Raw genomic sequence first — 27,677 nt, forward strand, 5'->3', positions numbered from 1 at the left:
CGTATTATATTTTTTTTCCCTTTCTTTTGTAATACCAAACAAATTGTATATGGAGAGACACATGTGCATGAGGAGATTGAATGGGAGCAATGAATGTATGGAATGAATGAAGTTGGGACTGTACTTTTGCCTTTTGTCTGGTAATATTCTTTTGGGCTTTTCCCTGTTTGCAGCATTTGGAGCCTTACCACCCACTATTGATGCTACAATGACACTAAGCTCTGTCCAGCATTTGAATGCCACCTGCAATGCCACATGTATGGTTTTGGTTTTGGTAGCAATGAGTTTTGCACTATTTTTCTAATCTGGCAAAGGCATGTATTACCCCGTAAAGTCTCTTTATGGTTGTTTTTGCCAATGATATGGCCAATATTTATAAGAAATTCTAGCTACGTACATGCAATTCTTTCCAAATCATTACCAATGTAAGACTAAGGATTCTTTTTAATATCGGAGAAAGCAAACCAGGTAAATACGAATTGAGTACTCATGATACTGAGCCACAATTTGGGTAGTTTCAGGTGTCAAGAAAGCAGAGCAACCCAACTATTTCAGGCAGTTTCAGGTGAGATTTTCCTTTCATTTTTGTTTGTACTCTCTGGTATTTGAAGACTTGATTTGGTATTTGCCACTGAAATTAGGATCTGTCATATGTTTCATATATAGTGCTAAAATTGCTCATGTTGGTTCGTTGGGATTATGGGCAACTCACTCTATTGATCTCAACTTTTGGGTTTAGGAACATTATATATGCAAATATAATTTTATGATTGGTGCTCTTGCGGGAAACTTCTTGCCAAGGGTTTGTGCACCTTCGGGATTAGTCGGGATGCTGTTCCAGACACCCGGTGCCAATAAAAAAATAATAATTTGATGATTTGTAACAATCATAATCATCTTAGTGAGGTGATATAAATCTTCTCAAGTTTGTTAGTTAAGACCTGTTGAACATATGCACTTTGAGTTTTGAGGGACGCTCCAACAGACTAGTTGAAGTGCAAAATTCCATTGGATACCTAGAAAAGCTTTCTTATTTGAGTTTTGAGGGATGCTTCCACAATAATCACTTGGCTTTTTACTTTTTTCGTTTACTTATAGCCAGTAGTTTGTTTCTTGGATGATGAATTCAAGTGTTGTGCTGCCCTGAAAATTTTCTTCTATATCCTTATTACAGCAAGTATCTGCTAAAAACACTTGCTAAAAGTCAGAAGACACCTCTCCTTATTCAAAAACTCCCATTAAGCTAGAGAGCAAGTATCTTTGTCGTAATGTCTCTGTATTTTTTGCTGTTTTATAAATCATCATCCAACACCAGCCTCATTTAAGTAATCCTTTGTACTTTGTGTTTATATCAATTTTTTACCATAAAAGTAGTGCGCTTAGACTTGTAGCTTTTGTAAATTAGGCATAGTTGTGATGCCACTGTGTTTTCGGAAACTGATGATGACCCTACATATACCAACTATCTTTATGAGTTATTAGAAATTGAAATTGTTAAGAGTTTGGTCAATGTCCACAGTACTCATTAAGAGGAGATAAGTGGAATTGTATTGTATGCTGTTCTGTTTTTTTAAAGAACATGGCATGTCTAGGTGTTTTATTTATGATGTTGAGATAACCTGTAATGGCTCAAATCATCATTGGGTGGAATTGGTTAATGATTTTTGGATCAGAAGGAGAGCAGTATATCATGTATGGGTGACAATATGCTGATGTAGATCACCTCTTTATGATTATTTTTGCCAATGATATATATGGCCAATTTGTATAAGAAATGCATTTATTTCCAAATGGCCTTACTTTACTTGCTACTCTTACCTCTTCATTATGGCCTTACTATTTCCAAGATTGTTATATCTTTCAAATGGCGACATGTTCACGAAATTAGTCATCTTCTTTGGACAATTATAAGCGAAATAACCACACACACTGGTATTGGAAACGAAAGAGATTCTTGGATTTCAATAGCACTTTTCCATGACCTGCTGTCTCACTGGATTTCCACGACATTTCATACACAACCTGCTCATGGAAATCCTGTGAGATTGAAGTGAAAGTTCATCCATGTGTGCTCCCTAAGAATGTTGATGTCGAGATTGAAGATTCACTCTTTTTCTTTTCAATTTAGTTTTGAACTTCTTTGAATCTAATTTCTCTCCTCTTTTTTTTTTTTTTTCTGATCTGCAGAATTTTCAGAACCTGAAGTTTATGAGTTTTCCAAGATGCCTCAGGATGAGATCTCTAGAATCTCGTCCTTGAAGATTGTTCAAGCCTTCAAAGTTTTACTGATATTGAGTGTCAGACGGGATGCTTAAGATTCATTAAATTCGACCAAGCTCCTATAAAAGAATTGCCTTCATCCATTGGGTATCTCACTGGCCTTCAGGATGTATACATAAAAGGCTGCAAAAACCTTATGCATCTCCCAACTAACATTCTTGAGTTGCGGCATTTACGCAATCTTTGTGTCAAAAATTTTTTGGGTGCACCGACACTTGTTCATTTAAATATGTTTGAGAGGATATTGATCATGATCCATTCTGCAGAATCATCTGCATTTATTGCAGTTTCTGTGTGTGATGTATTCCAAGGCATCTGCTGTTATGCTTTTCAAAAGATGCTGTGTGAGGATTGTATATATGTTTGGTTGGATATATATATATATATATATAATTTGGCCCCAAAAAGCATACTTTCTTGTAGTAGCTACTGATCATCAGCCTTAATTTCATACACTGTAACTTCTTCCATGGCCTTGCAACCATCTTTTCCTTCTTTTCTCTACCTCTTTTTCTTTCAGTACCCCTGAATGGGCTTATGATGTGTTCTTGAGTTCTAGAGGTATATAAAGATGTTCGACAAAACTTTATTTCTCATTTATATGATGCTTAGTTTGTGTCAAAAGGGAATCGATACTCACATTGATGAGCACCTTGAAAAAGGAAAGGAAATGAAACAAGGATTTCGATTATCGTTCTTTCTGAAAACTATGCATCATCCACGTGGAGTTTAGAGGAGCTGATGAAGATTCTCGAGTGCAGAGAAATTAAACAACAAATAGACGTTCTACCAGTGTTTACAAAGTGAATCCATCGATAGTATCATGCGTGGATATGTATCATGTTTGTGTGTGTGTGTGTGTATATATATATATATATATATGCATGTATATACACATGTATATTAACTGATCTAATACTCCTATTGTTTATTAATCTCTTTGATATCCATCTGTTTATTTTTGTGCCTTTTTCTTATATCGTTATAATATGGTATAAGAAAATATATTTGCAACCGTAAATTGTGTAACCGTCGCGTAATCGTTTTGGAAAAAGTGAATAAAACATGAGACCTACATGAAAAAAAAATTAATTTTTTAATGAGCAATGCTACGTACAGTCCTCATTTTGGATACTGCAATACAAGCCTAATCAATTTTATCTTTAAAATTTTTTAAAATTACAAAAATATCCTTCCTAAAGTAATGTTTTTTCTCATTTAATAAAGGGCCTGCACATACAGTCCTCAAGTGGGGACTGTAAATAGAATTTCTCTTTTTTAATAGTGAATCTCACTCTTTTTCAAAGCGATTATACAGTGTTTACGCACTTCATAGTTATACGTAGAATTACTCATATGGTATACACTCCAACAAATGTGAGCTTTTTTGCATGTCACTTGCTCGCCCTTTAATTTTTGTCCAAATCACCACAAAACACAAAACTTTGAATATATAAATAAATCATAAGGACTTTTGCACCTCCACTTCCACTTCCACTTCCACTTCCAAATGAGAGAATGCTGAGATATGGCTATTATAAATAATAAAGACCAATTGAAAGCAAGTATATGAGCATCACAGCTCACATAAAATAAAGAAACTCATGCATGCGCATATTTAATACAAGAACTACCCGCATCCCCTCATGACAATAAAATAAATTGATAGGAACAGAGAGAGATATAGCAAAACAGGGGCCAGAGATATAGTAAACATTAAAGGTAGCAGCAACTGGCTGTAATGATTGCTCAGTCAAGCATGGCAATGACTGAGCGGTGATAACTGAAGACCCCAACTGCAACTTGAATTCAACTTAAATTTAATATGCTTCAAAAGAGGTTGCATTGCAAGTTTTTTCTTCATTCAGGATGTGTGAAAACCATCATGGAATGCATATGTATGTTAAAAGTACGGTGAGATAAAGAAAAGGAAACAAGGGAAGGAAGAGGATCAAAAGAAGAAAAAGAGAGAGAAAGGAGGCCGGGGAAGGGGAAGAAAGGATGAAAAAGAAAAGAAAGTGAAAGAAAAAAAGAAAAGAGAAAGAAAGGTAGTGGTATAATCGGTCCAGTCCGGTCAGTCTATAGGAGAATTTTTGGACCAGACTGAAAATTTCAGCCTACCTTTTTCCTGGTCGAGACCAAATCAATTACTCCTATAGACCGGACCGGACCATCAGCTATTGCTCTTGTTAGTCCATTTGGTCTAATTCGGTCTGTACCAATGTTTTGAATACCGTACCGGACACCGTACCGGTCAAGGCACTGGAACGAAATATTTCGGTACCGGTACCGTTTCGGGGTAGCGTTTCGGGATAACATTTCGGGATAGTCGATCTATAAATAAATTATATATATAAATATATATATAAATTATATTCTAAAATAATAGTCTATATATAAATAAATTATATACAAATACATATATATATAAATTATAAATAGTCTAGTCTGAATTGAGGGTTAAAAAATAAGTTTGTAGTTTGAAAAAATGAAAAAAAAAAAAAAAAAAACACAGGCCGAAATATCGGCCGATACCGGCCGAAATATAGGCCGGTACAGGCCGAAATTTAGGCCGGTATGACCGGTACCGGCCGGTACGGCCGGTATTTTGGCCGGTACGGAACAGGTATAGTACCTGTACCGGCCGGACGGCCGAAACGAAAAATTTCGGCCGTACCGGCCGGTACGGTACGAAATTTAAAACTGTGGTCTGTACACGTATAAAATAGGTCAAACATACAAAAAACTCAAAGTCACTTCTAATCATGTATATTTCGGCCCAACTATACAAAAAGGCCCACAATTTTTAGACCTTTGGATATCAACTATTTAACAATTTCTTCAAAATTAGAGTAATTTTTACTTTCTTTCTTTTTTACAGATAAATTAATACAAAAAGTTATTTAAAAATTAAAATTAAAATTAAGTGAGCTCTAACTCTTTCATTGTTTTACCGATCATTAACCCTAATTTACTGGCAAAAACAAGATTGTAATTTTTTTCTAAATCTTTTTGTATCGATAAGATTTATCCCTTACTTATATATATATATATATATATAATCTAATGATTATATCTAATTATATGATATTAACGATGGGATCATAAAAGATTATAAATTATAACTTTTTTTTTAATTAACAATCATATTTTACATATATATATACACACACACACACATATATATATATATATATATATATACACACACTAGTACACGTGCTACGTGCAAGGCACGTATGCCTAGCGCCCGATTGGAGGAATAAAAAAGACATACTAGACAATAGTAAAAATTCATTAAAAAAATGCCAATTTAAGTAAAATCTTTTAAATGGAAGAATACATTATCATCTCATAACAACATGTATGAAACCTTGAAGAAGATTCATAAAAATTAAGTTGGGAAGGGTGAATTGATGACAAAAATTAAGATGAAAGCTCTTCAAAGACAAATTATGAAGAACACTTAATTAAAAACACCATTCTTTACATAAATGGGTCAACATACAAAATCGCCAAGTTTATAAACACCATTCTTTACATAAATATTGTCACATTTGACATCTAGGTGAGCAATTCTTCTTTCATGTATAAACTGCAATGCCTTTGCAACTTGTGTAAAGCAGGCATAAAAAATGACATAATAATGGCACAAGAAAATTCGTATCCAAGATGTTCTAATCAGTTGAAGAGTATGAAGCACCAAGTTCTGAAAAATTAAAAATAAAAGATTGTGCATTTCATCTTTTTTTTAGAGCATTGTTTAATGTATTCATATGAAGAACAAATCTGAACAACAAATTATAAACAGGATAACCCTCAAAATCTAGAAGTCTTCACAAAGTTTAATGATAAAGCTTATTTTCATGCTAACCATGGGTGGCTTCCAATATTTCATTTAACATTAGAATATCCAAATATGTCTACCAGTTACAACTGCTCATCCGGGTTTCGGCCCGGGAACCCCGGGTACGTATACCCAGATCGGAATCCGGGTTTCAAAACCGGGCCGGAACCTGGATTGAAACTGGTTTTTAAAAACCCGATTCTGGATTGCACCCCTTTTTTATTATTATTATTATTATTATTATTTTTTAAATAAAAGCTTACATGTTATGAATATTTTTTCATGAAAATAATGTTGATGCAGCATTCAAACTCTATTTATTTAATTTTTAAAAATAAAATTGTTTATAAAATAATATTATATTATTTATATGAAAACCACATATTATATTGTTTATATGCATTTTGAATCTTCAATCAAATGATCACCATCTATTAGCATTAGGATTGATCTTTAATTTCCAAGTATCCCAATTAGTAAAAAAGAGACATCAAAACATTCAAATCGGCAAAAAAAATAAGACTCTGCATAGTATATATAATTCACAGTTAGGACCAGGCCCTATTTCTTTTGGAGAAAGCTCTTTGTCAATGCCTATAACGACCCGATCCAATATTGCTAAGGATGAAATATGAATGATTTTGTTATGCCTAATTTAAGTTTAATAGGCCATTTTAGACAAGTCTACAAGCTATAACTTATTGAGGTTGGGTATGAATTTTAACAAGGCACATAGTCCCAATAGTTCATTTTGGTAGATTATGAAATTTTATTGGGGTTGATAATTAGGAAAAAGCCATTGAATCTTTTATGGACCAACTAGAATCTATTTATTTGTTCTATCTCTATCTGTCTTCAATTTTATTTTTTTCTCTCTTTCTAAATATCAAGAAAAAGGGGACACTAAACATATAAGCTCCTTGCTCCTCCACATGTTAAATTATATTACCTTTGGCTATTGACTCATTATTGTAGATCAATAGCAATTTATATTTTGGTATTTGCAACTCAAATTTTAAGGTTGTTAATTATGATATTGTGTTTTACTATACTGATAATTAATTACAGTGTGAACTTAATTTAGACCTTTGATTCTTCTTAATTAATTTAATTATTGATTTCCTCAACAGCCTTTTCCCGACAACTAATTTGCTTTTGGATCAAATCGATCACGAACGTTAAAAGAGCATTATTGGAAGTCACAAAACTAAAGTATATTCATTGCACGTGGACCTGCTCCAACATCTATATGCAGGTTGTTGCCGAGAAGTTGCTGACAAGTTTCTCTTCTTTTTCAGACCCACTTCGGAGACATTTGTCGGGAAATTAAATCGAGATCTAACATCCGGAAGATTGGTGACAAATACCTAATTAGATGCCACTTTTAAGGAAGTTGCAAATTAAGAAATTTCTTTCTATCTTTTCTTTTAACACATTTGGTTTATATATCAAAAATATATCCAAGTCATGCATGTCATCAACATATTTATGAACAATTATAATTTTAGTTCTCAACATGAAATATTTTATAAAAAAATTTATATTAAGTATATTTACGTTATGATGAGTTTTTTACTGAGTCTTCTACTCATTTTAGTTTGTTTTATATTTTTAAACCATCACAGGCTAAAATATTTATGAAGGTAGAGCTACAGGACGTGACTTAGTTTAGGAAGGCGTGATAATGGCCTAGATCATGTACAAAGATTTTAAGTTATTATTTTTATAGCACATACTTCAAGAAATTTAATAAATGATTTTGTGCACTCTCTTATGATCTCAATATTTTTAAATAAAGAACGATTTTATAGGATCTTTGTATCTAGCACTTCTTTAAGAAAGAGTCATTATCGGCACACGGTGACGATTCGAGCCTCGATCGGTGTGGTTTGGAGTCCCGTTGGCAATCTGGAGCGGTGGTGAGATGCTCATTCGTACATTCATAGCAGTGAATAAATAAAAAATAAATACAACAAATATAGATAGAGATAGAGATGCGCAAATTTACGTAGTTCAGCACAGTGCCCAATGGTCGTTTGGAGGGCAAATCCACTATATAATATGAGTGTTTTACAGTCTCTCAAGGTTTCTCGTTTGTTTTGGTATAATGGAGGTCGGAGACCTTTTTTTGGAGAAAATATCCTAAAGCTTTTATTCTCAAGTTGAAGATGACCTCTCTGTGTTCTTGCCCTCCTCCTTGGTCGTCTGGAAGTGCTCCTTTTCTTTTATTAAACCTCTATCAGTAGTTGGTGAGGATCTCGACTTTATGTTACTTCACCTGTCTTGTGTGTTTGACTCGCTTTCTCTCCTTTTTTTTTTTTTTTTTCTCTTTCTCGTCACCTCATTCTTTTTCCTCTAACACTTGTTTTTCCTTGTCTCTTATTTCTCTCTCTTCTATTATCTTTTCCTAGTCTTCTCCCTTTTTTATTCTCCCCCTTAGCTTCTGAAGATGATTTGAGCTTAGTGAGTCTTCGGATTGGCCTAGAATATTTACCCCAACATAAATGAACTCATATAATAGTATGTATATATATGTGTGCGTGTGTGTTTTTTTTATATTTAATTAAGTACTCAAAATAAATATAACGTATTATCTCTGTTCATCTAAATTTTGGAATTAGCTAAAAATTATTTTAAAATATGGATCTGGTGCAAGGAGCTGTAATATTCTTGGACTCTTATAAATTCAATTAATAGTACGAATTAGATATAAAAAGAAAATAATTAAATGCCAAACTTTCAATTGGATTTGACACAAAAGCTACTCACCCACGCCAATAATATTGATGGATTGGCTTAATAAGAGAATATAGTAATTAAAAAATAAAGTTGCATGGAACTAGTTTATGTCCAAAATAACATGCGCCCATCTACACGGTTTTGAATTTTAATTAAACTATCAACTTTAGACTTTTGATCAGTTTTTCTGACGTGGCAGCATTGAAAATTCATTCCATTAACTACGCCTGCTCTAACAAAACAAATTAAAGTATATCATTGGTAGGAAATTTATGCCACGGGTCTCCCACGACACAAATTGGTGGGAAACAGATCGTTTCTTACAAAATCTATATTTTTTCTGACCATAGTCCCTCTCAGAAAAAAATAAAATTTGTTGTAGTGTTAATGAACTCGTATAATAGTATGTATATATATATTTGTGTGTGTTTTTATATTTAATTAAGCACTCAAAATAAATATAACGTATTATCTCTGTTCATCTAAATTTTGAGATTAGCTAATAATTATTTTAAAGTATGGATCGGGTGCAAGGATAGCTATTCTTCTTGGACTCTTATAAATTCAATTAATAGTACGAATTAGAAATAAAAAGGAGATAATTTCAATTCGATTGGACACAAAAGCTGCTCATTTCAATTGCATCAATCCACTCACTTAATAAGAGAATAATATAGTAATTAAATAATAAAGTTACATGGAATAATTAGTTAATTTCCAAAGTAACATGCTTGCACCCATCTACACGGTTTTGAACTTTAATTAATTAAATTCTACTATCAACTTTAGACTTTTGATCAGTTTTTGATCTGACGTGGGAGCATTGAAAATTCATTCCAAAGTAACATGCACCCATCTACACAGCAATAATGACTGATCGAGGATGGAATATTATTGGTCGTAAGGTATTTAAGTACCTACCAAAGTTACCATGCAATTATCATATTTAATAGGATGATGAATATTTTTGTTCTTTTTTAATTAAATAAACTTGCACCGTATTGGAATTTTAGACTTTGGATACTAATTACTTATCAATTTCCAGACGTGGGACAGCATAGAATGATTTTCATGTGCTAAATAGGTTTTATTAATTGCTGTGGGACCAATTAATTGATCATTAATTTTAAACAACTTTGAAAATTTAAAGTTGTATCTTTGTTGGATATTCTTTTGTCTTTTTACAGCAAAATCATCATCTACTGGAAATCAATAGACTAACTTGAACATCTTTATCTTCTTTTCAGAAAGTATCAACATGCTTTGAGACCAAATTGATCACTTTAAGGGAGAGGGAGGAGCCGTGGGAGAGTGAGAGAGAGTGTGCTTGCGTGGGTGGCAGATCGGGGCAGTGGGAGGTTGGGTTGGCTTGGTGGTAGCCTGAGGAGGCTGGAGGTGGTGGTTACCAGCCGTGGGTGGCGGTGCACAGTAGTGGAGGGTGTGCAACCCGTGCGTGAGAGAGAGAGAGAGAGAAACTGTGAGATGGAGGAGGGCTTTTGGTCATGGGTTCAAGGGAGGAGGAAGGGGGAGACCAGGAGTAGCTCGTGGTGGTGTCCGGTGGCCAAGGTGGTCGTGCACGGCGACACTAGGAGCATCGGTGGCCTTGAAGCCGTGTGAACCCATTTTCATGGGTATGGTGCGTGTGCGCGACGGAGGGGAGAGGGAGGCTGAGCTTGCTAGGGGATGATGGCCGGCGGAAGGAGGAGCTGCTGAAGCAGTGGTGGCGCCGGAGGACGGTGCACGGCGGCGCAATGGACGCCAAGCCCGTTCGGCTTTGCACTTCCGAAAGGGAGAAAGGGAGAGCGTGAGAGAGAGAGGCTGGGCTGGTTGAGCTCGCCGGAGTGAGGTGGAGCTAGTGGTGCCGGCGGTGAGGGCTACCGATGCACGGTGGTGCTGGGCTGAGGCGTGGAAGAATCGGGCGTGGGGATTAGCCGCGTATCACGTACGCTGGGGAGGAGAGAGAGGGAGGGCTGGGGAAAAGTAAGGAAGAAAGAGAGGGGGTCTGGGTATTTAACCCAGTCCCTTCATCTTGGGGATCCACGTAACGATGTAACGGTGGATCTCAAACACTGGTTTAAAATGTATTAACTATTAACTTAATTAAAAGCGTTTAGAGAAATTAAGGTAGAATATTATTTTAAACTAACTTTAGTTTATAAAATAATATTCTTCATCATTAATAAAATGATGAAATCTCACTTAACATATTAAAGAGAATAAAACTATTTAATTAATAAAAGTTTTCAACATAATTTAAATCTCGTAATATCTTAAATAATTGAAATCATTTTAATAATAATATTAAAATGATTTCCGACGATTATAATATTTTTGGAGCTCTTCAAGAATATTATGATTGTCGTATTTAAGATCAATCTTAATTCAATAATACAGGAAATACTCCTTATAAATATTTCCAGCATATTTAAAACACTGAGCGTGCCCTAGAAGTCGTACGATATCCTTCGAAACACGCCATCATGGTTCGGCACGCCTGATAAAGCTCGCAGTCGCTAGATAGAAGGGGCAGACAATTTACAAAATATCTGCCCTCAGGATTTGCTTACGTCATAAAGACGGAACATATGTCAGAAAGAAAAAGCATACGTAAGAAGGAAGGAGCAGGGTATGACAGTCAGGATGCCGTTTCGAACACCAGGTGCCACTAAAAATAATGATAATTTGATGATTTGTAACAATCATAATCATCTTAGTGAGGTGATATAAATCTTCTCAAGTCTGTTAGTTAAGACCTGTAGAACATATGCACTTTGAGTTTTGAGGGATGCTATTTAAGTGAAAAACTAAAATAACAGCCAGTGATGGTCATAAGATGCTATTTAAGTACCAAAGTTACCAATTATCATATTTAATAGGATGGGAATAGCATAGAATGATTTTCATGATCATCTCTTTTTTGTTTTCAAAAAGTATCAACATGCTTTGAGACCAAATTGATACTTTAAGGACAGCAACGGGCCAACTAAATGAACACATATATTGAATTGTGATTAAGCAGCAATTAATAAAATGGAAATAACTAATAAATGCTCCCATTGTATTCACAATACCTCTTTTCCATGACCTGCTGTCTCACTGGGTTTCCATGACTGTACCACGGTTTTCTTCCGCCACAAGTGAGAGTAATTAATAAAATTGGGGATGGGTCCCTCGTGGACAGAGGGCCCTAACACTTTGATTAAAAAAACCTGCTCATGGAAATCCTATGAGATTGAAGTGAAAGTTCATCCATGTGTGCTCCCTAAGAATGTTGATGTCATCATGTCGAGATTGAAGATTCACTCTTTTTCTTTTCAATTTAGTTTTGAACTTCTTTGAATCTAATTTCTCTGTTTTTATTCTGATTTGCAGAATTTTCAGAACCTGAAGTTTTATGAGTTTCTATGATTGTAAATTCCTAACAAAAATTCCAGATATCTCAAGGATCCCAAATTTAGAGGAATTGTATCTTCGTAATTGTGAAAGTTTAATTGAGGTTCATGATTCTGTTGGGTCCCATGATCATCTGACCTCTTTATCATTCTTCGGATGCTCTAGACTTAAAAGTTTTCCAAGAAGCCTCAACATGAGATCTCTAGAATCTCTTGTCCTTGAAGATTGTTCAAGCCTTCAAAGTTTTCTTGATATTGAGTGTCAGATGGACTGCTTAAGATTCATTCAATTCGACCAAGCTCCTATAAAAGAATTGCCTTCATCCATTGGGTATCTCACTGGTCTTCAGGATTTATACATAAAAGGCTGCAAAAACCTTATGCATCCCCAACTAACATTCTTGAGTTGCAGCATTTACGCAATCTTTGTGTTGAAATTTTTTCGGAACTTGTTAAGCTTCCAAAGAAGAAGGAGAAAAAATGTTCCACGCCCTGTGTCATGTCAACAGAAGAATGTGAAATTTCATCAAATGAAGAACTGCTCTTAAGGCCGCTACCTCCGTTGCCAGCACTAGAATATTTGAATCTCAGCAATTGTGTCCTATCAAAGTCTGACTTCTTTACAACATTTGATTGAGAAATAGAGTGACTGCATCAGAGGATCCCTATTGCTCAGTTTTCATGAGAGTTCACAGCCGACATAATTTCAATGAATGTAGCTGATTTCATCATAACAAACACATATCAGGAAATTGTCGGAAGGTAGACTCGTAAATAAACAATTATCTTGAATACAACCATGCAACAAACATAAACGGTAATGATGTTAACTCATGATATGTTTAGTCTCAGGCATCAATGTCTTTGTTCCAAAGTCCTGGGGTTAACGGAGATACAGAGGCAGCTAACTTCTTTTCGCCCAGCCATTGAAGAACTACTATACAGTAAGCACGGAAAAAATGCGCACATGTAAGTCTAATTGTAGGCTCTCCATTTAAGTTATGCACATCCATCATGTACTAAAAAGTTTCAATATCATAGTAGTTTAAGTCTAATGCTGGATGTGTGGCTGGAACAGAGGATATTTGGCAGACAAGAATAAACCAATCATCTCAAAGGACTGAGAAGAAACTGCAGAAATAAAAAAGATGCATGCCTTGATAGAGAAATACCAACTTGTTTTTCCTTGTCTCTTATTTCTCTCTCTTCTATTATATTTTCCTAGTCTTCTCTCCCTTTTCTATTCTCCCCTTTAGCATCTGATGATGATTTGGGCTTAGTGAGTCTTCGGATGGGCCTAGAATATTTACCCCCAGCATAAATGAACTCGTATAATAATATGTATATATATATATATATATATATATGTGTGTGTGTGTGTTTTTATATTTAATTAAGCACTCAAAATAAATATAACGTATTATCTCTGTTCATCTAAATTTTGGGATTAGCTAATAATTATTTTAAAGTATGGAGCTATAATATTCTTGGACTCTTATAAATTCAATTAATAGTACGAATTAGATATAAAAAAGGAAATAATTAAATATCAAACTTTCAATTGGATTTGACACAAAAGCTACACATTTCAATTGCATCAATCCATTCAGGACCCACGCCAATAATTAAATAATAAAGTTGCCTGGAATTAGTTTATTTCCAAAGTAACATGCACCCATCTACACGGTTTTGAACTTTAATTAATCTCCACCAATTAGGATTATTTTAATTAAATTCTACTATCAACTTTAGACTTTTGAACATCTTTGTTTTCTTTTCAAAAAGTATCAACTTGCTTTGAGACCAAATTGATCACTTTAAGGACAGCAATGGAAAACAGAGGAAAAGAGAAAAAGAAAAAAAAAAGAGGAGAGGAAAAAAAAAGAGAGAAAAGAGATAAGAAAAGAGAAAGAAATGAGTGAGAACGATGGGAATAAGAAGAGGGAAAAAGGAGAGGTGACGTTGAAAAGTTGGTTCTTGATTTCCAGTGCCGAGTGACAAGAAGCTCCAAAGAAGTTGCCAACAAGTTTCTCATCTTTCTTTTAATTTTCCTTTTATTTAAAAAATAAAAAATTGAAGACATAAAAAAAGGAAATTGCATTGAATTAGTTAATTAGATATAAAAAAAGGAAATAATTAAATATCAAACTTTCAATTGGATTTGACACAAAAAGGAAATTGCATGGAATTAGTTAATTTCCAAAGTAACATGCATGCACCCATCTACACGGTTTTGAACTTTAATTAATTAAATTCTACTATCAACTTTAGACTTTTGATCAGTTTTTGATCTGACGTGGGAGCATTGAAAATTCATTCCAAAGTAACATGCACCCATCTACACAGCAATAATGACTGATCGAGGATGGAATATTATTGGTCGTAAGGTATTTAAGTACCTACCAAAGTTACCATGCAATTATCATATTTAATAGGATGATGAATATTTTTGTTCTTTTTTAATTAAATAAACTTGCACCGTATTGGAATTTTAGACTTTGGATACTAATTACTTATCAATTTCCAGACGTGGGACAGCATAGAATGATTTTCATGTGCTAAATAGGTTTTATTAATTGCTGTGGGACCAATTAATTGATCATTAATTTTAAACAACTTTGAAAATTTAAAGTTGTATCTTTGTTGGATATTCTTTTGTCTTTTTACAGCAAAATCATCATCTACTGGAAATCAATGGACTAACTTGAACATCTTTGTCTTCTTTTCAGAAAGTATCAACATGCTTTGAGACCAAATTGATCACTTTAAGGACAGTAATGGAAAACAGAGGAAAAGAGAAAAAGAAAGAAATGGAGAGGTGAAAGTTGGTGCTTGATTTCCAGTGCCGAGTGACAATAAGCTCCAAAGAAGTTGCTAACAAGTTTCTTATCTTTCTCTTAATTTTCCTTTTATTTAAAAAAAAAAATGAAGACACAACGTACGGCGACATTGGCCTGACTAATACACATTCTTAAAAATAAAGAAGTTGCCTACAAGTTATTTTATTTATTTATTTATAGGAATTATTGCATACTAACACTCATGACCAGCTTGTATTCTTTTATTTTTTTTAATCATGCCGACAACCGCGACTACAACTACTTATTTTTTATCGGTATTGGATCCCTGTAGGGTTTCAAATTGAAGTCCTACGTACTGTGTAAAGCAAAGGTCCAGATCTCACACCCATTAATTTAATTTTCTGTATGAACTCAAGACCTTTGAGATTTTCTAGCGTGGGAGAATAGAAGTTGTCGAGAAGAAGTTGTCAGTAAAGATTGAGAAGACTTCTGAACTCATAATAGCTAGCATGCATGGTTGTTGGCAAAGAAGTCGTGTACGTTCCATATTAATTACTCGGTTTCAAATTCAAGTCCTATTGCGTAAAACAAACCTCCATATAAATCAACCGAGCAATATTTACTTTTGTTAGGATTTCATATAAATTGACCGTCCAAACATCAACTCTTAGTGAATAATTAATAATTTTGGGATTTTTTTTTTTTTATTTTTAAAAATATTTTTTTTAAAAAAATTATACTAGTCGATACTGAATTTACACTTTTTCTATTTGGGAACAACATCTGTGCTAAAACAGAGTAAAGTCGATTGTTGTGGGACCAAATTGATCATTTTATACAACTTTGAAGGTTGAAAGTTCTACAATCGTACACAATAAACACATGCATGCATGTTCGACGTTGTTGCCGAGAAGTTTCTCCTTTCTATGACCCACTTTATCTCTATAATTATTTATTTGGGATAAGTTCTGCAACTCTATAATTGGACCTCTTGCTAGATTGTAATCGCGCATACGTACTGTGAGCATGACTTCTTCCATGGCCTTTCAATCAGGAGCTTCTTCCTCTTCTTCATCCTCTTCATCTCCTTCCAACCATCTATGGAGTCATCATGTATTCTTGAGCTTTAGAGGTGAAGATGTTCGTCATAACTTTATTTCCCATCTATACCATGCTCTAGATCAAAGGGGAATCAATACTTACATAGACAAGAATCTTGAAAGAGGGGAGGAGATTTCACCGGCACTTTTCAAAGCTATTGAAGGGTCAATGATTTCTATCATTGTATTCTCTAAAAACTATGCAGAATCTAGATGGTGCTTAGATGAGCTATTGAAGATTCTTGATTGCAAGGAAACAATGAAGCAAATTGTTCTACCAATTTTTTACGACGTAGATCCATCGGAAGTACGGCATCAAAAAGGAATTTTTGGAGAATCCTTTGATAAACTTGGAGATAAGCTCAAGGATAATGCAAAGATGTTGAAATGGAAGGTAGCTTTGCAAAGAGTAGCCGATTTGTCTGGTTTCCCATTAGCGAAATTCCGATAAGCTTTGCCTATATGTACTTTCTCATGTGAATGCGCATGCTATATTTGAGAAATTTATGAAGAAAATTGAGACAAATATTAAAGGATCTGATTCGTGAAGATAAAATATCATACAAAAGGAAAACAATTTGATATTTATGATTATTTTTGGCATTGAATAATTATATGCAAAAAAAAGTCAAATTTTAGAAATCCTTTCTGATTTAGGGATTAAATATCTGCTACCACTACCACATTAGTTTCACATAACGTTTAGTTTCAATTTGTTTCTACATATTCTCTTAAATTATAAGTTTCAGATTAAGTTTTATCATGAAACAATGTTCAGATTAAGGAAGGAGAAAAGCTACCGGCCTTTTACACCGTAATCTACAGCTGTCACTTTGTTATGGAGAATGAAAAACACTATATATTTTAATTTAATTAGATTCATACGTCATCTATTGTAAAAAGTACTCTAACTATTTCAATTTGTCTTCTCTTTTTTATTGATAGGGATGAGTCAACATTTATCCAAGAAATCATTCAATGGGTGGACATAAGAATAGTAAATCAAATACCTTTAAGTGTTGCATGGCATCCAGTTGGGATATAGTCTCGTATACGAGACATTTATGATCAACATCTAAATATCGAAATGAATGATATTATACGTGTGGTAGTGATATTCGGAACCGGTGGAATTGGTAAGACAACTATTTCAAATGATATCTACAACCGGATTTCGTCTCAATTTGAAGGAAGTTGTTTCTTAAAAGACGTTAGAGAAACTTCAAAACGGACAGGAGGTCTACTTGAGCTGCAAAATACACTTTTGTCCAAGATCTTAGGAACAATATCGAATATTGATGATGTTGACAAAGGAGTCAATGTGATTCGGGATAGACTTTGCTCTAAAAGGATTCTACTAGTTCTTGATGACGTGGATGAGATGGTCCAACTAGAAAAACTAGCTAGAGATCGTGATTGGTTTGGCTCAGGAAGTAGAATTCTCATCACAACAAGAGATCAACACTTATTAGAAGTCTTTGAAGTTGATTCAAAATACGAGGTGAAGATTTTGGATGAGAATGAAGCTCTTCGACTGTTTAGCTTGCATGCTTTCAAGAAAGACGAACCACTTGAAGATTATGTGGAACTCTCTAAACAGGTAACAAAATATGCTCAAGGTCTTCCACTAGCTTTAAAAGTGCTAGGTTCAGATCTAAAAGGTCAAAGTATAGATGAATGGAAAAATGCATTGGATAAATATAGAAAGATTCCCAACGATGATATTGAAAAAGTACTCTTAGTGAGTTATGAAGGTCTGCACGATACTGAGAAGCAAATATTCCTTGATATTGCATTTTTCTTCAAAGGAGAATGTTTGGCTAATGTCAAGAAAATATTTGATTGTTGTGGTTTTTTCCCAGTTCATGGAATCAAGAGGCTTATGGACAAGTGTCTTATTACTATTACTATTGAATGGAGTGGTGAAAGTGTCCAGATGCACGACTTGCTACAAGATATGGGACGAGAAATTGTTCAACTAGAATCATCCAAAGAACCTAGCAAACGTAGTAGACTCTGGTTTTATGAGGATATCCGTGAAGTGTTGGAAGAAAGTACGGTAAGAGTAAAAAGGAAGATCTTGGGTTTTACATTTATTTCCTTTTCCAAAAGTGAAACTTAGTATTTTTTTATTTTTTTTGAGAAAATATAAATCGTATGAATTTATACCTAAAGAAATATATATATACATAAAAGTAATCCAACAAATTAATGTATCTTGACATGGTTCATCAAATTATAAAATCGCTTTTTTTGTAAAGTAGATCTAATAGATCAGATAAAGACACGTCAGTTTGTATAATTTTTTTATGGATATAGCAGTACTCATATATATTTTTCTAATTTCATGTCTACTGTCTCCTCAAGCTAGCGTTTGTTTTATTCAAAGTTATAGGAGAGTACGTAAGTTGGTTAAAAGACAATCTTTTATATTTTAGCATGTTGTCTATTTAGTATTGGAGATTTTAGCAGAGTAATATTAATTGATAAGTAAGGAGTATTAATTTTCGTAAAAGGATAATCTTTTATATTTTAGCATGCTGTCTATTTAGTATTGGAGATTTTAGCAAAGTAATATTAATTGATAAATACAGTGTTATTTTTCAATGCTTTATATTTTAGCATGCGTTCTATTTAGTATTGGAGTTTTCAGCATTCGATAAGTACAAAGTACTATTTTTCATAAAATATCTTCATGAACTTATATCAGGGCCAAACGAAATTGAAGGCATGGTATTAGATTTACCTGAAGGCGAGGAGGAGATGATAAGCTTGCATCTGGAAGCATTTCAACATATGAAAAAACTTAGAATCTTTATAAATCGTAATGCACGTTTTTCTTGTGCACCCAATTATCTCTATGAGAAGTTAAGAGTACTTGATTGGTCTCGATATCCTGGAGAGTCTTTGCCACGTAATTTCCAAGGAAAGAAACTCATTATTTTGAGAATGCATGATAGCCTCGTAAAGGAGTTAGGGGATGGATTCAAGCCCAAGGTACGTACACAATTATAATCATCATCAACGACTTTTTTTTTTCTTTGAATTATGTAGTAAAGTCCATTATTAAACTTTTCCTCTTTTTCTTTTACAGAATTTGACAACCATGACTCTCTCTTATTCTAAATTCTTAAAAAAGATTCCGGATCTTTCAAGCATCTCAAATTTGAAGGTATTGAGTGTCATCGATTGTACAAGACTAGTTGAGGTGCATGATTCCGTTGGATCTTTGGAAAATCTTTCTGAGTTGGATTTTAGAAGATGCTCTAAACTCCAAATCCTTCCAAGAAGCCTCAATTTGAGATCTTTACGCAACCTTAATCTTACTCAGTGTTCAAGCCTTCGTTATTTTCCTGAAATCGAGTGTAAAATGGAATTTTTAAGAGCGTTGTTTCTAGGTGGCACCGCAATAGAAGAACTGCCTTTATCCATCGGGAACCTCGTTGGACTTCAGTATCTAGATCTATTGCGTTGCGAAAACCTCCTGCGTCTCCCAACTGCTTGCATTCAGTTGCAACATTTACGCTCCCTCTATATTGGTTGTCCAAATCTTGTAAAGAAGATGGGGAATGATGGGCTATCCCTTCTGGCTACTGAGTCTACAAAAATGGAAGAGGAGATATCATTACGTGAAGAACGACTCCATGAATTGGCGCCTCCAACGAATTCAAGCAATGGGAGTACCGCATTACAAGTATCGAATCTTCAAATTAGTTGTTCCCATTCAGAATCAAATTTCTTTCCAATATCTAGTTTCTTTACCACGTTTAACTCCTCCGCCAGTTTGCAAAATTTAAATCTATCAATGACTGAAATTGTTAGCCTTCCCACGAGCATCAAAGAATTCGATACACTAACTGATCTTGCCTTGCGCCATTGTGAGAAACTTGAAGAAATAATTGAGCTTCCACCAAATATAAGAGTGGTAGATGTTTTTGGATGCAAGTCATTAGAGAGATTTTCGGAAGTATCAAAAATATTGGAATTCAATGGGAGCCACATCAGATCGCTTCGACTAATTGATTTGTCCCGTTGCGACAGAATGCATGAGAATATATGGAATGATAAAGTGCAAAATCCATTATTGTGGAAGGTATGTATGTATGTATGTGTGATCTCATTTTTAATAGTATGCATGTATTGCTTAAATTAAATTGATGATGATATTTAACGTTTAACAGGGAGTCTATGAATATGATGCTACTTTGTTTCCAGAAAATCAGATTCCAGAGTGGTTCAGTTATGTTCATGAGTTTTTAAAAGATAATGATGATGGCAGAAGGAGGAAAAAAAGAGAAGAGTGGGTAATAGATATTGAGGGGCCACACTATTTGGAGAAGATAAGCGGAATTGTATTATATCTCGTAATGTTTGTTAAAGATACTGAAAGATGGAGGAGAGATATTGGTTGTAATGCTTGTAATGCTAAGATAACCACTAACGGCTCAAATCATGTATGTTGTACTCAAAAAGGGGTAAAATTGGTTAATTTGGATTGTTCGTACACAATAGAGGGTAAAAATGTTGTATGGGACAAAAAGCCTGGATATATTGTATGGGTGGGGTACTCCAATTTAGAATCTTTTGAACTAAAGGTTTTGGACAATTTGCGAGTTCAATTTGATTTCCTTCATCATTTATATAATGATGAGGTGGTGCCGTTTTATAAAAGTTGCAGAGCCAAAGTGGTATACAAGAATGAAAGGAGAGCAAATAAAAAAAAAAGAAAAATGGATGAAGTAAGTCTCCCCCTGTTACTTTGATTTTTCCTCTATGCGTATTATATTTTTTTTCCCTTTCTTTTGTAATACCAAACAAATTGTATATGGAGAGACGCATGCGCATGAGGAGATTGAATAGGAGCAATGAATGTATGGAATGAATGAAGTTGGGACTGTACTTTTGCCTTTTCTCTGGTAATATTCTTTTGGGCTTTTCCCTGTTCGCAGCATTTGGAGCCTTACCACCCACTATTGATGCTACGATGACACTGAGCTCTGTCCAGCATTTGAATGCCACCTGCAATGCCACATGTATGGTTTTGGTTTTGGTTTTGGTTTTGCTCTGAATTTTGCACTATTTGTCTCTTTATGATTGTTTTTGCCAATGATATGGCTAATTTGTATAAGAAATTCTAACTACGTACATGCATTTCTTTCCAAATCATTACCAATGTAAGACTGAGGATTCTTTTTAATTTCGGAGAAAGCAAACCAGGTAAATACGAATTGAGTATTCATGGTACTGAGCCACAATTCGGGTAGTTTCAGGTATCAAGAAAGCAGGGCAACCCAACTATTTCAGGCAGTTTCAGGTGAGCTTTTCTGCATGTATGTATGTATATTACTTTTCATGTCAGTTCACAGCCTACATAATTTCGATGAATGCTAGCCGATTTCATCATAACAAGCACATATCTGGAAATTGTCGGAAGGTAGACTTGTAAATAAATAATTATCTTGAATACAACCATGCAACAAACATCAACGGTAATGATGTTAACTCATGATATGTTTAGTCTCAGGCATCAATGTCTTTGATCCAAAGTCCTGTGGTTGACCAGTCCGTCTACTTCCCTTAAACGGAGACACAGAGGCAGCTAACTTCTTTTCGCCCAGCCATTGAAGAACTACTATACAGTAAGCACGGAAAAAATGTGCACATGTAAGTCTAATTGTAGCCTCTCGGTTACATTTAATTTATGCACATCCATCATGTACTAAAAAGTTTCAATATCATGGTAGTTTAAGTCTAAAGCTGGATGTGTGCTTGAAACAGAGGATATTTGGCAGATAAGAATAAACCAATCATCTCAAAGGACTGAGAAGAAATTGCAGAAATAAAAAAGATGCATGCCTTGATAGAGAAATACCAACTTTATGGAGAGCTATACCTAGGATTACCCGTCTTTGCAACAGGTCAGGGAGACCCAGCAGAAATTATTGTTGAAGGAATCTCAGGCTTTCATATTGACCCCTAAAATGGTGAAGAATCGAGCCTCCCTAATAATATTAGTGGTAGTTTAGGAACTGGGATGTATTTTTCTTGGCTTCATCTCATCTGAAATCAACATTATTGCTTCACATTGATATGCATAATGCATATTTCTCTTAATGTCTCTGTATTTTGTGTTGTTTTCTACATAATTTCAACGACATCTAACATCAGCCTCCCTCGTATGGTAACCTTTTTGTATGTTGTGCCTTTTAGCTTTTTTTTAGAGTAAAATACTAGTTTGCCTCTTGGGTTTGTTCTTTGGATTTGACTGCTAGTTCATTTTAATGTCTCTGTATTTTGTGCTGTTTTATAAATTCATCATCCAACACCAGCCTCATTTAGTACTAATCCTTTGTAAATTAGGCATAGTTGTGATGCCCATGTGTTTTTGGAAATTCGGATTCCATTGTTAAGAGTCCTACATATACCAACTATCTATATCCACAGTACTCTTTTAGTGGAGATAAGTGGAATTGTATTGTATGTTGTTCTGTTTTTTAAAGAACATGGCATGTCTAGGTGTTTTATTTATCATGCTGAGATAACCTGTAATGGCTCAATTTGTATGAGAAATGCATTTATTTCCAAATCATTAGCAACTTTACTTCCTATTCTTACCTCTTCATTATAGCCTAACTATTTCTAAGAGTGTTATTGGCCACATATGTTCATTAAATTAGTATATTTTCTCTAATGGGTGGGAATAGCATAGAATGATTTTCATGATCATCTTTTTCAACAAGCATCTGTGCTAAAACAGAGTAAAGCCAATTGCTGTGGGACCAATTAATTGATCATTTTAAACAACTTTGAAAGTTTAAAGTTGTATCTTTGTGGGATATTCTTCTGTCTTTTTACAACAAAGTCATCATCATTTTAAACCAGGTATCGAATATAGGAATTGAGTACTCATAATAATTTTGTTCTTTTTTAATTAAATAAACATGCACCGTATGGGAATTTTAGAGTTTGGATACCTCTTTATCAATTTCCAGACGTGGGAATAGCACAGAATGATTTTCATGATCATCTTTTCCAACAAGCATCTGTGCTAAAACAGAGTAAAGCCAATTGCTGTGGGACCAATTAATTGATCATTTTAATTTAAAGTTCTATCTTTGTGGTATATTATCACCTACGAAATCAAACAAGGCGTCTCTGCTTACACCTACTGTTGGAGAAACGGGACGGTTGGTAGGAGTATAGACCATGTGGCTTGGCCTATACTCCAACCAACCATCCCAAGCATAGACTAAAGCATTTTGAAAATTGATCCAAAGCCATATCAAACAGAACAATCAGCACAACAAGCCATTTCACACCATGTTGATAACAATTTATATTTTAGTATAATGACTTTATCATAGAGCTATATATACTCTAGCAATGAAATCTGATCTTTAAGAATTAATTTGACCTTTGTGGTTCTGGGACACTGTCTGCAAAAACAATTTAAACTTCCTCGTCTTTAGAAGATTTAAAACTAGTTGATACAGAGTAGTTAAGGATCCGCTATGGGAATCTAATAGGCATTTTGGGGTTTTCTTAAGGGTATGAAGGCTGCAGCCAAATAATGTTGACTTGAAATGATCTTCATTTTGACTCACACTGCTTTTAAAAATGGATGAATTAATGATATCCCAACTCGCCCTTGTTGGTCACTGATGATTACCTTGGATTGCAGGTAGGATTTCCTATTAAAATGTGTCTGTTCTCTCTTTTTTCTTTCTGTTTTAGTTTCTTTCTATGTACCAAATGAGGAGAAAGAAACCGGCGGTGGCATTTTCCAAAATTAGCTTGCATCTCTGTCCTTTTTTTGACATTGCCCTATTCTATGCCCCATGAACTTGGTGATGCTCGATATAACATATTCCTTGACATATTGACTTCTGTGACCTTTGCTTAAAGCAATATTGACTTGTTATTGGAGTATTGCTCATGTTGGATGAGAAAAAACACAACCACATTGATGCAAAGAATATGATTGCTCAAATGGTGGTTTACTTTCGAGTAAGGTTGTCATTTCTTCAATATCCGGTATCTCTCTCTAGAGTATATGTACTTGGAAACTGAGATATAGATTTTTGGATTTACCTCATACGGACTTCTTTTATAGATTTTTTTAATAATCTGACTTGTCTAGGATGCTTTGGTGAGACTTAATGATGTCATTATACAAGAGAAATCAGATAGGAAATCCAAAATAATATATCTCAGTTATTAAAGATTTTAATGATGTCATTAAAGAAGTGCCAAGGTGAGACTTAATGATGTCATTATACAAGAGAAATCAGTTTCTGGTCCATTCCTTTAGTTCAAGTTCTTACCTGGGTTCAATTTTCATTTAGATGGGAAAAGATATTGAAGTTTCATGTAGCAGTGAGAGAACATACAGGCACTTGTGCAGCAGTGGGAGGAAACAACTCTGGGGGGCCATCATATTTGCCAAAACCTGTCAACTCCATTCAATGCATCCAAATCAGAGTGAAGAAACTCTTCCAGTAATCACTGAAGCAGTCAACAGAAAACTGGATAAGATGATCATAGAAGGAGATTTTCTAGTGCTAACCACAGCATTTCAAAAACGCCCACATAAACTTCGTTTCTCATAGACCATATATGTTGATACCAATCACTGACATTTGCTAATTGCTGGAATTTCCATCGACAAAAACTCATGATATCTCAGTTGGTGTTGTTTTAGCTATAAATTATTCTTAGGGGTTCTAGCTGATTATTCATATCAAGAGCCTTTGCATAATTTCAAGATGATCCCAGGCATGTGGAGAACGTACGTTAGACCCGATTTAGAACAAGTTAGTGCAGGGTAACCTAACTATTTCAGGCAATTTCAGTAGCTTTAGTACTTGTGCAAAGTTTGAATGTGACCCTTGCAGTGCTAGTATATGTATGGTTTTGGTCCGAGTTTTGCAGCATTTGTGTAATCTGGCAAAGGCATTTGTGTAATCTGGCAAAGGCATTTGTGATAAGAAAGGAAGTATGAAATATAATCCCACCACATTTGAATAGTCTCAACACTCCACATGCATAACGGGCAAGCTTATGAGCTGCATATTCCCCTCTCTATACACATGGTTAGCTGAAACAACTCTTAAGTTTATAAGCTTCAGTGTATAAAGCGCCTTAAAAAGAGTCCACCATATTGTTTTGTTGTAGACATTGTATCAACAGCAAGCAATCACTCCCAACAATTATATTAGAAATACCCATAGTGAAACACAGTTGAAGGCCTCGAAATACTGCCAGGAGCTCTATTACTTCTGGATTTTCAACCTCAAACTCAACTTTACTAGCTGCCATTAAGACCTGCCCATGTTCATCTCTCAAAATAACACCAGTCCCAGCTTTCTGAAGATCCATGAACATTGCCCCATCTGTATTAAGCTTCAGACTAGCCTCTGGGGGTGGTTTCCAACCAAAATGTGCTCGGAGCTGCACCTGAACTTTAACTAACACTGCTTTATAACTGTGCTTCAATGAGATCTTGAATCACCATGAGAAATGGGGAGGTCGACCTAGACCCGAGTGTCAACTTTCTGCGTTTAGGGAGGTGGTTGATGTGTGTTCTCTTAGGGATATGGGGCATCGAAGGAATAAATTCACTTGGAACAACCGAAGGGAAGGTTCTCACTGTAGTAGATGGATAAAATGACAAAGTCCTAAAATCAAGTTCCTATAAAAATAAAGACTACATAAAAAAAATATTAATCATAAGAATTAACTTAGATATGTTAGTGCCAAATAGAAGAAAGACAGAAATGAGCAACCATATGTTTAAGGAGTTAAAAATGAGACGAAAAACTAAAAAATTGGGCGATTGTGCTATTTAACAGTCAGTGTCGGTCATAAGGTGCAATGTGCGAATCCCGGTAGTTTAATAGGATGATGAATATTTTTGTAGACTTTGGTTACTTCTTTATCAATTTCCAGACGTGGGAATAGCATAGAATGATTTTCATGATCATCTTTTTCAACAAGCATCTGTGCTAAAACAGAGTAAAGTCAATCGCTGTGGGACCAACTTGATCATTCTAAACAACTTTGAAAGTTAAAAGTTCTATCTTTGTGAGATATTCTTCTTATCTTTTTATATCAAAGTCATCATCTAATAAAAATCAATGGACCGAATTGAACATCTTTTTTTTTTTTTTTCAAAAGGTATCAACTTGCTTTGAGACCAAAGTGATTACTTTAAGGACGGCAATGGGCCAACGAAATGAAAACATACATTGAATTGTGATTAAGCAGCAATTAATAAAATGGAAATAACTAATATCCCTACTCATTTCAACCAGGTAAGCTGCATCAACCCACTCAGGCCCCAGCAGAAATAAATGCTCCCATTGTATTCACAATACCTCTTTTCCATGACCTGCTATCTCACTGGATTTCCATGACATTTCATACACAACCTTCTCATGATCTTTTGTTTTACCACTTCGTGTTACCAACATCATGCATTAGAGAATCAGTAGTACTGCTGAGTTGTAATCAGGCTTAATTACGTGCATACACCATTACTTCTTCCATGGCCTTGCAAGGAGCTTCTTCTTCTTCTTCCTTTTTTTCTTTCACCGACCGCTAGGCATACGATGTATTCTTGAGTTTTAGAGGTGAAGATACTCGCAATAATTTTACTGCCCATCTATATGATGCTCTAGATCGAAAGGGAATCAACACTTACATAGACTATGAACTTAGAAGAGGAAAGGAAATTTCACAGGCACTTCTCAAAGCTATTGAAGAATCGAGAATTGCGATCATTATACTCTCTCAAAACTATGCATCATCCACATGGTGCTTAGACGAGCTGATGAAGATCCTTGATTGTAATAAAACAAGGCAACAAATCATTCTTCCTGTGTTTTACAACGTAGATCCATCAGAAGTACGACATCAAAGAAAGAGTTTTGGTGAAGCATTTGCAAAACATCAACATAGGTTTAATGATGACATGAAGGTGCGGAGGTGGAAGGAAACACTCGAAGAGGTGGCCAACTTGTCCGGGTTTCATTTAGGGAACAGGTACTACTTACTTCTAATGATCATTGTGTGACTTCAGAATTAAACTCTTCTTTTTCTTTTTCTTTTTTTGCAGTAGATGACGAAATACCTTATATATATATATATATATATATATATATATATTAGCAATTTCACTATATTTATTTGTATGTTATGTTACTGTCTCTTTTCATTTGAAGAGTCCATCTCATTGATTGTTTCTTATGATCTTCTGTATTGGTAGGAACGAATCTGAATTCATCAACGAAATTGTTGAAGAGGTTTTGAGAATAGTAAATCGTATATACTTAAGCGTTGCCAAGTATCCAGTTGGAATAGAATCTCATATAAAAGATATTAATTTGCTTCTAAGTATTGGGATGAATGACATACGCATGATAGGGATCCTTGGAGTTGGTGGAATTGGAAAGACAACCATCGCCAAAGCAATCTACAACTCAATTGCTTATCAGTTTGAAGCTAGCTGTTTTCTTGC

General features: G+C 34.7%; 2 protein-coding genes, 3 long non-coding RNA genes and 1 pseudogene across 6 annotated transcripts in view; 5 read left to right on the forward strand and 1 right to left on the reverse strand.

Annotated features, from left to right (window-relative positions):
- The window catches only part of LOC121241779, a 135,118-nt pseudogene that overhangs the window by 88,416 nt on the left and 19,025 nt on the right, over window positions 1-27,677 (forward strand).
- LOC121241780 (disease resistance protein RUN1-like) overlaps window positions 1-27,677 on the forward strand; it is a 156,313-nt gene that overhangs the window by 4,246 nt on the left and 124,390 nt on the right. The gene's annotated exons all lie outside the window — the stretch shown is intronic.
- On the forward strand, window positions 15,930-17,257 carry LOC121241790 (toll/interleukin-1 receptor-like protein). The gene is made up of 2 exons (XM_041139641.1): window positions 15,930-16,606; window positions 17,105-17,257. Exons 1-2 carry the CDS (start codon window positions 16,086-16,088, stop codon window positions 17,202-17,204), a joined length of 621 nt encoding a protein of 206 aa, XP_040995575.1. The 5' UTR covers window positions 15,930-16,085; the 3' UTR covers window positions 17,205-17,257.
- Window positions 21,277-22,383, forward strand: LOC121241799. Its single transcript, XR_005935794.1, has 3 exons — window positions 21,277-21,473; window positions 21,678-21,823; window positions 21,938-22,383. It is a non-coding gene; the product is annotated as an uncharacterized LOC121241799 (long non-coding RNA).
- On the reverse strand, window positions 23,090-26,296 carry LOC121241808. Its single transcript, XR_005935802.1, has 2 exons — window positions 26,090-26,296; window positions 23,090-23,133 (listed from the first exon to the last, which is right to left on the reverse strand). It is a non-coding gene; the product is annotated as an uncharacterized LOC121241808 (long non-coding RNA).
- LOC121241798 lies at window positions 23,330-24,897 on the forward strand. Of its 2 annotated transcripts, XR_005935793.1 has the most exons (3): window positions 23,330-23,840; window positions 24,300-24,413; window positions 24,505-24,897. It is a non-coding gene; the product is annotated as an uncharacterized LOC121241798 (long non-coding RNA). The 2 variants fall into 2 exon arrangements; XR_005935792.1 differs by having other exon boundaries at window positions 24,300-24,897.

This window comes from Juglans microcarpa x Juglans regia, chromosome 8D, assembly GCF_004785595.1.
Source record: "Juglans microcarpa x Juglans regia isolate MS1-56 chromosome 8D, Jm3101_v1.0, whole genome shotgun sequence".
Lineage (NCBI taxonomy): Eukaryota > Viridiplantae > Streptophyta > Magnoliopsida > Fagales > Juglandaceae > Juglans > Juglans microcarpa x Juglans regia.